At 37.7% G+C, this 12,474-nt stretch overlaps 1 protein-coding gene across 1 annotated transcript; it reads left to right on the forward strand.

The window, feature by feature from the left end:
* The first annotated feature begins 1,441 nt into the window (after nucleotides 1–1,441).
* On the forward strand, nucleotides 1,442–1,945 carry LOC131037106 (protein SMALL AUXIN UP-REGULATED RNA 51-like). The gene has a single exon (XM_057969143.2). It carries the CDS (start codon nucleotides 1,442–1,444, stop codon nucleotides 1,943–1,945), a length of 504 nt encoding a protein of 167 aa, XP_057825126.2.
* Nucleotides 1,946–12,474: the final 10,529 nt, after the last annotated feature.

Genomic DNA, 12,474 nt, shown 5'->3' on the forward strand with positions numbered 1-12,474 from the left:
GATGCTACAAAAGTAAACCACTTTGATAATACATTATCAGTACTTTGTTTAAACAACCCTATTATTGTTTATAACAACAATATTTGTTTTTGAAAGTTATGGAGATTACGATGAGAAAAAGATGGTTGGTTCTAAGGAACAAGATGCAGAAAAATCTCCACTCTCAAGTCAAACCCACTGCCTTGATATTCTTTAATTATAAAGATAGATTATAACTCTTGAAACTAGGTCAAAACTCCAATGGAATCTCAAAGAAGATCATATAGATCTGTGCAGAAACCAGATTATTCATATCCCTACCGCTACGCTGATCATCACATGTAGTACCCAATAGAACTGCTTATTTAATAACCATGCAAATTGTATTTATCGATTGACTTTCATATGGTCCTATTCGTACCAGCCTGCATGTTACATTGGCAACAGAATGTATGTATATTTAAATCATTCCTGTTATAGTGCAACAAAGCTTATGTATTTTTCTTATTAGTGGGTACTTTTTCTCAATATTATTATACTTCAAAATATTTGGCTATTATGAGCCACTACAACTACTTATAGCATATGATGGGTCAGGAGTACAGCAGTGCAGAACTCATCAAGTTGGCCACTGGTTCTTCATCCTTGTCATTTTTGTTCTCTGAAGCATATCATAACCTCAAATATATTCTCATGCATTGCATATAGGAGGTGTGGAATTAGATCTGTCTCAATCTTTGGCTATTGTTATTGTTACAGCGAGGTTTTGTTTCTCCATTCTAGGGTTAGGGTACACTTGCCTTGGTTATGCTCTTTGCATGGACTTTATATTGATCTAGAGTAAGAGTACTTTTGTCCCTAACAATAACCATTCTTCAATGTAGATGTGTTCTTGAGTACTACAGATCTATTTTCCTTCCCAATCTTAAGATCCATCTAGGTATTGACAATATCAGATACATTCTGATTTCATGGGATATGGGTATAGAAGATGTAGAATCAACCTCAGTGGGTATTGGGTATAAAGGGTGTAGACTCTAGAGTCAAGCTTTTGCCAAGTATTTGCTATTTGGGTTTATAGTTTCTAAGGTTGGCGCTGTTGGTATCAGAGTCATGCTAGCAAAACCCTACCCAAGCTCACACTTAGCCTAGTCAAGAGTTCTTCATACAACCATATTTTTTTAGTACATTCAATTTGGTTTGTTGTGAGTAGTCATTTCTGCTTGAGTTTTATCTTCTGCAAATCGTCAGCTTTGTAAGAAGAAAATTTGGTGCCAAATTCATTTCACTTTGTTTGCTAATGGTTTGTGGTTTGTTATTTGCTTTCAGATTCTGGCTAATCTCTCAGAGTCATAATTTTTATTTGTAACACACAACCATTACTGGTTGGAACATTTCCTTAAGTTCCACTGACCTATTTTGGTTCTTCATAGAAGATCTGATTGTCTATAGATCTTGTAAAATGAGTGGATCAAGCAAGGCAAATAAAATCCGCCAGATAGTGAAGTTGCAGCAGCTTGTGAAGAAATGGCATAAGTTGGCCAATACCCACAAGGAAGCATTTGCATCCATTAATGGAGGCTCTCAAGGGAGCAGTAGAAAAGGTTCTCCTACTTATGTTCCGGAGGGTTACTTGGCTGTTTATGTAGGAAAAGAGCTGAAGAGGTTCATCATTCCCATGACATACTTGAATTATCCAGTGTTCAGAGAATTGCTTGAGAAGGCAGAGGAGGAGTTTGGTTTCAACCACAAGGGAGCTCTTAATCTTCCATGTGATACTGTTGTTTTTGAGCATCTAATGTGGATGTTGGAGAAGGATGATGGAGCCACACAGAACATGAGTTTGGAGCAGTTGATCAATTTCTACCACCATGAAACAGACTGTGGATCTGAGGCTAAAGTCTCTAACAGTAGTGCACTGGATAACTTTGAGCTTCAAACTTCTGCTCAGAGATCATTTTGTTGAAAACTTTCAAGGCCTCTATTATAACTTATATACAGTAAAGTCTTTATTATTGTCAGAGCATTTGAAGTGAAACCTAGAAGCAAGATCTCCAAGAACATATGCAGTGATCAAGGTTAATTAAAAGGAGTACTGAGCTGCATCTCTGAAGAGGCATGGAATGAAACACAACATCAATATTGGACTGCCAACATTTTGCTTGCAGAATATCAAAATCTGGTGTGTTTTTCTGCTCATGTAATCTTGACAATAGTATCTATTTAAGAAGTTGAGATCAAATGATCAGAATATTAAGTTTTATTGTGGAATCTCAATTTGAAACTCTCAATGTCATCAACTTAAAATCTATAACAATATAATAAAATAGATTGATTGTGTCTCATGAAATTCATATGTATATTTTCTGATTGGGAGTAGTATCTGCAACCTATTTTCTTTCTTCAAAAAGATTCACGTAACAAACCATATAATAAGATTTGAGCAGTCTTTGTTAAGCATTCATCTCTTTTTAGGACAAACCGTTAAAGTCGTTAACGGAAAGAAAGCAAGAAGATAAAATAAAATGCACTACTCTAGGGGAAGGGATAAGCTTAGCTTAAAATAACCTCCCTTTTACACCTTTGTACCTATTTTTGGTAGTTTTAATAGTTTGTGAGAAAAGTGAGTTTTGGTCACTTTTTTATAAGAATGAGTTGTAAATTATTTGTTATTGATTATTTGAATATTTAGAAAAATGTAATATTTAAGTAGAAGATAAATTTGCAATCGTAATATTTAATTTGTTTTGTTTAGTACATAAAGGGACTTCTTCAATGTATCATTTTAAAAAGTTGTATCTATAATATAAAATTAGTTTCAAACTTTTAAGATTTTCATTTATTTGGACTAGGTTGTAAACATTGTCTTGTCCCTTAGAATGGAATGTCATGTTCATATGCTCTCATTTCAAATTTCATATTGTTTGTTCATGAGATTGGCCCTTCCATATTTTAACCATTGTCTTGTTGGATCACACACTGGAACATCTCAATTTGAGAATCTATGATCTTATATTTATAAATACTCCTAGGCCATTAATACTCATTGACCAATTACAATGGAATTGGAACTTTTTAGAGATTAAAGTATCTACTATAGCACTATGGTGTTACATCAACACGTATCGATATTGATGTTGTGGGTATTCCATTGTTTTCTTAGAATGTCTTTGATCTTGTATAATGAGCAAAGAGATTTGAAACATTATTAAGTAGGTAATATGTGGGCATGTTGGCATAACTGATGGAGATGATGGTGTACCGGTAAAGGACTGTTGGTGATGATATAATTATGATATGATGCTTAATGATGAATTGTTTGTGATGTCATTGATGGCAACCATATTTGTCCATGTTTGTTTATGTTTGGTATGTCATCTAAGTCTAGTAATTAATTCTAACCAGTAATGGATTGAATTGGATTGAGCTGGAAAGCTAAACTGCTAAGTTACAGTGAATGGGTAAGCAAGAATAGAGAAGGAGATGGATGTGGTAGAGATCCATGTTGAGTCAAGTGTTGCGGTTTGGAATGTGTGCTTATGACATCATAAGGAGTCTATGACTTGAACCGCATCATGTTTGGAGAACCAGAAGTCATGTTTGTTATTGACTGTTGTATAAACAGCTAGGATTTCAGAACCGGTAACAAGATCTTTGACCGGTGATGGTTTATGGTTTGGCAGTGATTCTTTTCATGTGCATAAGTTGATGATGACGTGTCAAAATCCATGTGAAGAGATAAGATGTTGTTTTGGCGCGTACAAGGATCAAATTTCTTGGGAAGCAATGAAGTGCTTAGCAGAATGTGATAAAGGTTTGACAGCTTATTAGATCGATGTGCAGTAATGATTTATGATCATTCAACGATTATAATTGTCTTGTAATTTGTTGTAATAATCTGTAATGATTTGTAATGATCTGTATGATTATCTGTAATGATTTGTAATGATTTGACATGATCTATGATGTAGATTCATTATAGGTTAGGGTTTTGTAACCAACCTAATTGTAAAGGTTATTTAGGTCAATTTTTAGAAGGTTTGTCGTGTCAATGATCTAAGAAGTGTGTGTGTGTGTGTGTGTGTGTGTGTGTGTGTGTGTGTGTGTGTGAAACCAGATAGAGATGTCTGCATGAGTGAAGCAGATTGGAGCTTACAAGGAGCTTTATTAGCAAGAAGTGCATTGATCAGATCATTTATCTATTGTTTCCTAACAGTGCAACAACATTTAAAAAACTTTAACCAGGTAGGTCCTAATAGGCCTGATTGCATAAATCCCTTAATTGGGTAGCTCAACAACTTGAGTTTAAATCCTCCAACGAGGTTACTCCTAACAAGGTAAAGCTCCTAATATAGATAAGATGTAAAATCCCTTGACCGGGTGACTCCTAACAGGGTCTGCTCTTAACCAGGCATTGTTGTAAAGCTCCTAACCAGGCTAGGCTCCTAACAAGGCGCATTCCAAAAGAGTGCAATATTTTGTGGGTACTAATTCCAACCGTGGTTTTTTCCATTTGGGTTTCCAAGTGAAAAATACTTTTGTTCATGTTGTGGATGGGTTATTGAGTTATGCATTCGATGTCTTTACTTTATGATGAACACAAGTAATGTTTTGGTAAATCTGCATTAAGTGATTGTTAGATCAGCTACTGGTACTAGTTATGAACTGTTTTATGAAGTATTGTTTAGATTGGTGAAAGTTTGCAATTTACTGCTATCACTGATTCACCCCCCCCCCTCTCAGTTTAACCAGATCCTCACATTAACAATTGGTATCAGAGCATTAGATCCTCTTTGTGCAGAAGTTTAACCGCTTGAGGAAAAGATCTGAGGAAGATGATGAAGGAGGGTCCCAAATTCACTAAGGACAACTAAAAAATATGGAGTGATAGAATGAAGATATATATCAAAGGTATGGGTTGTAAGGAAGTTAAGTAGCGGAAACAACTTCCTACACTAACCTTGAGAGGAGGGTAATGCAAAACTTTTTCAGATCATTACAACAGTTACAGAAAATAGAAATAGATATAATAGCATTCATACCACACCACAATGATTTACGTGGGGAAAACCCTTTCGGGAGAAAAACCCCACCCTCCAAAAGCAGCTCAATATTTTATTCAGCAATCAAAAATAGATTACAAAATACTTGCAGAGCAAGCTCTTCCCAGGAGTAGCACTAATCAGAGATTCAGAGGCAACTCAATAGCCATAAGACTCTTACACACAACCTCTATCTCACACACCTCATAAATAGGAGATACAATACAAGAAACCATCAAACGGTATTACAAAACCATGGGCTAAAACCACCCAATAAGGTGTAGCCGACCTTATCTCCCTTCTATGACATGTTAAAGCACACATCAACACGTGTCGCTCCCTTTTACAGCTCATTTATGTATCCGATACAAATTATTTTTCCTATTTCAGGAGTACAAACTTCCGGAGGCCATAACTTGAGAACCGGGTGTCCGATTGACGAACCGTTTGAAGCGCCGAAAAGCTCGCGAAGTGCTCTATCACCTCGTAACCCGTTTCGCCGGTTACGGCCACTTTTCAGGGCGTTTTGGAGCCTCTAAAGTCCCCAAAATTAAGTTTAAACATTTTATTGCACCCCTCCAAGATGAAAACTTTAATATCTTCAAAACTAGCTGTGACCTTGCGACGCAACTTTACCGAAATGCTTATCTAACCAACCAGAAGCTTCAGGGAGAGTTTCGCACCATTTCGTGCTCAAATGAAAACTTACTATAAATAGTAACCTCACATAAATGCAAGGTTGAGACACCATTTTTCCCAACAAATCTCCCACTTGTCGAACACCTTGCATGAGCGGAAGGGAATGTCAACACAATGAATCAATTGCTAGGGGCCATAAGGCCCATAGACTCTGAACACCATCTGAACTTCTTTGTGCTCACAGCCTTAGTTAAAGCATCTACAACATTCATCAAAGTTTCCACCTTAACCAGCTTCACCCTACCATCTTCGACCATATCTCTAACAAAATGATACTGAACATCAATATGTTTGGTCCGGGCATGAAATGTCGGGTTCTTAGCTAGGCTAATTGCACTCTGACTGTCACAGTAAATTGTCACTGTACCTTGTTTTATTCCAATATCCGAACACAGTCTCTTAAGCCAAATGGCCTCTTTACAAGCATGAGTAGCTGCCATATACTCTGCTTCAGTAGTGGATAGAGCAACCACAGCCTGTCGCTTACTCATCCAACTAATTGCACCACCAAACAAAGTAAACACATAAGCACTGGTGGATCTTCTTCTATCAATATCACCTGCCCAATCTGAATCCACATAACCATGGATATCAAGGGAAGTCATGTCTCCAACTGAATTACCATGATAACACAGAGAATACTCTGAAGTACCCTTCAAATATCTGAAGACTCTTTTGACTGCATCCCAATGAACTCTACCAGGATTAGACATATATCTAGAAAGTACTCCCACTGCTTGGGCAATGTCTGGTCTAGTACAGACCATAGCATACATCAAGCTTCCAACCGCACTCTGGTAAGGCACTCTGCTCATGTCTTCCATCTCCAATGGGGATGTAGGACAATCTGAAATGGATAGTTTCATTCCAACTGTAAAAGGAACACTCAATGGTCTACAATTCTGCATGTTGAACCTCTGTAACACTGAATTCACATACTTACTCTGGCCTAGCCATAGCTTTCTGTTCACCCTATCTCTTCTAATTTCCATCCCAAGAATGTGCTTTGCTGCACCAAGATCTTTCATTTCAAATTTAGCAGCGAGCTGAGACTTCAGTTCTGAAATCATACCTTTCCCTTTACCAGTGAATAACATATCATCAACATACAATGCAATGAATAAGAAATGATCACCATAAGATTTATAATAAACACAGTGATCTAATTTAGAACGTTCAAATCCCAAACTCAACACATATGTATCAAATTTCTGGTACCACATCCTAGGACTTTGTTTGAGGCCATACAAAGATTTCTTCAATTTACAGACCAAATTACTTTTGCCTTTCACCACATAGTGCTCCGGCTGTGTCATATAAATATCTTCCTCCAAATCACCATGAAGGAAAGCAGTTTTCACATCCATTTGCTCAACCTCTAAATCATAAGCAGTAGCAATAGAAAGCAAAAATCTAATGGACGTCATTTTTGCAACAGGAGAAAATATCTCACCGTAATCAACACCCTCAACCTGAGAGTAGCCTTTTGCAACCAACCTTGCTTTATACTTCTCAATGCTTCCATCTGAACCAATCTTTTTCTTGAACACCCATTTACAACCAACAGGTTTTCGTCCTTCAGGCAATGGTACAAGATCCCATGTATCATTCTTTTTCAAAGCTGCCATTTCTTCCTCCATAGCAATCTTCCAGGATTCTGCATCATTCATACCTAATGCCTCTTCTACAGATTTCGGTTCATCCACACTAGTATTCAAAGCAAAAATACATCTCCAATCATCAGGTGAATACCTTTCAGGTGGTTGTCTATGTCTTGTAGACCTTCGAACAAGCTGAGTTGGAGGTTCTTCCTCTTCTTCTGAAGATTCAGAGCTAGACGAGCTCTCCTCAAATTCTTGCCTATCTAGGGGTCTCGATTCAACTCTTTCAGGTGTAGAAGGAAGTTGAATCACATCTTCCTTTTTAGTCTGTTCTGGCTGCAGTGTAACAGAAGGAGACTTAATTTCTCTAAAAATAACACTTCTACTGTGAATTACCTTTTGTGCAACAGGGTCCCAAAGCTTGTATCCTTTCACACCATAACTATACCCGATGAAGATACATTTCACAGCCTTGTTCTCCAACTTTGTTCGCTTCTCCTTTGGCACATGTGCATATGCCTCGCAACCAAAAACTCTAAGATGTCTCAATGAAGGCTTGTGACCTGACCATGCTTCCATAGGCGTTTTATCAACAAGAGCTGATGTAGGAGACCTGTTAATTAGGTAGCAAGCAGTGGCAACAGCTTCAGCCCAAAACTTTTGTTCGAGACCAGCACCACTCAACATACTCCTAGCCTTCTCCATCAGTGTCCTGTTCATTCTTTCTGCAACTCCATTCTGCTGTGGAGAATACGGAGTTGTCTTATGCCTGTTAATTCCACAGTCTTTACAGAATCTATCAAAATCATTAGAGCAAAACTCACCGCCATTATCAGTTCTCAAACATTTTATTTTCTTTCCAGTCTGCAACTCAACCATTGCTTTAAATTCTTTAAAACGACTAAAAACTTCAGATTTACTCTTTAGAAAATATACCCATGTCCTTCTACTAAAATCATCAATAAATGAAACATAATATGTGGATTTTCCAATCGAAGAGACATCTACTGGACCAAACACATCAGAATGGATAAGATCCAAAACACCACAAGTTTTATGAGAACTCGAGTAAAACTGAACGCGGTTTTGTTTTCCATAAATGCAATGCTCACAGAAATCAAAGTCAAGATTACAATCATTCAAACTTTCAACAAGATTTTTATTTTTCAAGGTCCTTAGACCCTTTTCTCCAATGTGGCCAAGTCTCTGGTGCCATAACATAGTCTTCTCTGCAGGTAACTTTGCTTCAGACGAAAGAGCACCCTTAGGTACCCAAAAACCATTTCCATCTGCTGAAGGTGAAACCTTCAAATCTTCTAGTGAAGTATCCGCAAATTTGTTTTTTACAGAAGTGCTATTACATTCAACAGTGTATGCTTCAAGCTTATACAAAGTGCCAAACCTGACACCTCTAGCAACTACCATAGCACCCTTAATCATCTTACATCCTACTTCAGAAAAGACTACCTGCACACCTGCATCTATCAGTTTGCTCACAGATAACAGGTTTCGTTTTAATCCAGGGATATGCAGCACACCATTAATCCTTTTTATTCTACCATCAGAAAACCTGATTCTAACTTTACCTCGACCAACAATGTCTAGTTGTGAATCATCACCCAAGTACACCTTACCTCCATTAAATCCTTCATATTCAGAAAACCAATCTCTATTGGAAGTCATATGAAAAGATGCACCTGAGTCAATTAGCCAGGCATCATTACCTGCATGAGTCGCCAAAGCCGCAATAAATGCATCGCCATCTTCCTTGTCGGACTCAAAATCAGAATCGAACTTTTTCTTTTTCTTCTTCTTTTCTTCTTTGCAGTCCTTACGGATGTGACCCGGTTTACAGCAATTCCAGCAAATGACTTTGGACTTTCCAGGAGATTTCGATCTCCCTTTGGATTTGGACTTGCCGCGCTTCTCATTCTTCTTGCCTTTCTCCTTAGGTCTTCCACGAACGGTTAGGGCTTCCTTTGAACTAATGGATACCTTCCTTCGCATCTCTTCACCGAGTAGGGCACCCACCACGTCTTCAGATTTCAAAACAACAGAAGTACTACCGATAGCCATAACAAGAGAATCCCACGAATCAGGCAAAGAACAAAGCAAGATCTGACATTTCTCCTCCTCATCCATCTTAACACCGACGGATACTAATTGAGCCACAATCATATTGAATGCTTCTAGGTGGTCTGCAATTCGTCCACCCTCTTCCATCTTCAAGGAATACAATTTCTTTCTTAAGAAAATTTGATTTAATAAAGATTTCACTTGATACATCTCACCAAGCTTAGTCCATAGCTTCTTTGCAGAGTTTTCTTCATGGACATTGATTAGAACAGAGTCTGCCAGGCACAGTCTGATTAGACCCTTGGCTTTTCGGTCCATAACATCATACTGAGCTACTGCAGTAGGATCTGAGGGTCTTTGGACATTCGCATCAACAGCATCCCAAAGATCTCGATCTATTAGCAGATCTTCCATCTTCAGCTTCCACATCTCAAAATTACTTCCATTAAATTTCTCCACCTCTATTCTCCCTGACGAACTCGCCATCTAAAAATTCCTGCAACAAGATCAAAAAGTGTCTTCTGCACAAGCTCCCACTCAAATCTGGATTAGTTCAAAAAACCCAACTGCCCACAATTGAAACCAAAGGTGATCAGGCTCTGATACCACTTGTAAGGAAGTTAAGTAGCGGAAACAACTTCCTACACTAACCTTGAGAGGAGGGTAATGCAAAACTTTTTCAGATCATTACAACAGTTACAGAAAATAGAAATAGATATAATAGCATTCATACCACACCACAATGATTTACATGGGGAAAACCCTTTCGGGAGAAAAACCCCACCCTCCAAAAGTAGCTCAATATTTTATTCAGCAATCAAAAATAGATTACAAAATACTTGCAGAGCAAGCTCTTCGCAGGAGTAGCACTAATCAGAGATTCAGAGGCAACTCAATAGCCATAAGACTCCTACACACAACCTCTATCTCACACACCTCATAAATAGGAGATACAATACAAGAAACCATCAAACGGTATTACAAAACCATGGGCTAAAACCACCCAATAAGGTGTAGCCGACCTTATCTCCCTTCTATGACATGTTAAAGCACACATCAACACGTGTCGCTCCCTTTTACAGCTCATTTATGTATCCGATACAAATTATTTTTCCTATTTCAGGAGTACAAACTTCCGGAGGCCATAACTTGAGAACCGGGTGTCCGATTGACGAACCGTTTGAAGCGCCGGAAAGCTCGCGAAGTGCTCTATCATCTCGTAACCTGCTTTGCCAGTTACGGCCACTTTTCAGGGCATTTTGGAGCCTCTAAAGTCCCCAAAATTAAGTTTAAACATTTTATTGCACCCCTCCAAGATGAAAACTTTAATATCTTCAAAACTAGCTGTGACCTTGCGACGCAACTTTACCGAAATGCTTATCTAACCAACCAGAAGCTTCAGGGAGAGTTTCGCACCATTTCATGCTCAAATGAAAACTTACTATAAATAGTAACCTCACATAAATGCAAGGTTGAGACACCATTTTTCCCAACATGGGTGATCATTTCTGTCAGCATGTTGTTACTAAGTGTGTACCTCCTATCGGTCCTCTGACTGCAGATTAGTTGAGGGAGTTGCAAGAAAGCATTCAAGCATTGGAAGCCATTGTAAGTTCATTGTCTGATATTGAATATAATGATGTCCATGATTTAGAGATTGTTTTTGAAGTTTGAGAGAGATTATAATTAATCTATGGTGGTGATAAGCATGTTCAAAAGGCTAAAGAAGAGAGTCTTAGAGGAAAGTTTGATGATATCAGAATGATGGAAGGAGAAAACATTACTCAGTATGAACAGAGGATTAAAAAGGTTGTCGGTGGAATCAAAAGTGATGGTGGTACTATAGAAGAAGACATTGTGGTAAGTAAGATGCTTAGAACCCTATTGTATGCCTATGCAATTAGAGTGCCTTCTATTCAAGAGTTGAGGTCAGTTACTAAGGATAGGGTTATTGTTGATTCTTTGATTGGTAAACTCACTACTTTTGAGTTAAATAGTTTTGATAACAATGTACCTAAGATAGAATCTGCTTTTAAAGCATCTGTATCTAGTGTACCGGTGAGAAAAGGAAAAGATGTTTGTCAAAGTCATGAATGCAGATCAAGTCATCATGGAGGTAGTAAAGCTGATATGGATGATGAAGGTAATCTGATGGAATTTGAAGCTCTATTGGCTAAAAGACTTCCTAGAGGCACTGGTAAGTACAAAGGTAAGTTACCTCTCAAATGTTTCTCTTGTAACAAAATAGGACTGCTTGTTGCACACTGTCCTAATAATGATCAAAAGGAATTGTTTCAAAAATATAAGGGAAAAGGAAAGAAGCAGTGTTATGTTGCAGTTGATGAAGGTGTCACTGATGAGGAATTTGAGGATGAAGACAATGAGGAGATTATTTTTGTTATTTTTTAAGGAATATCTGACTGATAAGAAGGCTTTAGTATCTTGCATTGACAATAGTGATGAATGGATTATTGACAGTGGTTGTCCATACCACAGGACCGGTGATAACAACAAGTCTATTTCTCTTAAAGAATTTGATGGCGATGTAGTAAGATTTGGAAACAATTCACCTTGTATGGTTATAGGTAAAGGTTATATCTCTTTGAATGGTACAAGTAATGTTGATGATGTATTTTGGGTTCAAGGTTTAAAACATAACTTGTTGAGTGTTGGTCAGTTGAATGACAAAGGTTATCATCTTGAGTTTAAGAGTGGAGTTTGTAGGATCTTAGGATGCAAAGGAGAACCGATTGCTACTGGTAAGCAAACTAAAGGTAACTTATTCCATTTAAATACTAATGTGAATAGTTATTTGGTTGCTAAGATTGAAGATAGTTGGTTATGGCATAGAAGGTTTTGTCATGTGAACTTTGATAATGTGGTTAAGGTCAGCAAATCTAGTATAGTGAGAGGTATGCCATAACTTGTAAAAGCAGACAATGTGTTGAGTAAAGAATGTAAGTTGGGTAAGATGACTACATCTTCTTTTAAGAACAAATCTTTTTCTTCTTAGAATATTCTAAATTTGGTGCACACTGACTTATGTGGTCCTATGAGGACTAGAATTTTTTATGGTG

The sequence above is a fragment of the Cryptomeria japonica genome, chromosome 2 (assembly GCF_030272615.1).
Source record: "Cryptomeria japonica chromosome 2, Sugi_1.0, whole genome shotgun sequence".
Classification (NCBI taxonomy): Eukaryota; Viridiplantae; Streptophyta; class Pinopsida; order Cupressales; family Cupressaceae; genus Cryptomeria; species Cryptomeria japonica.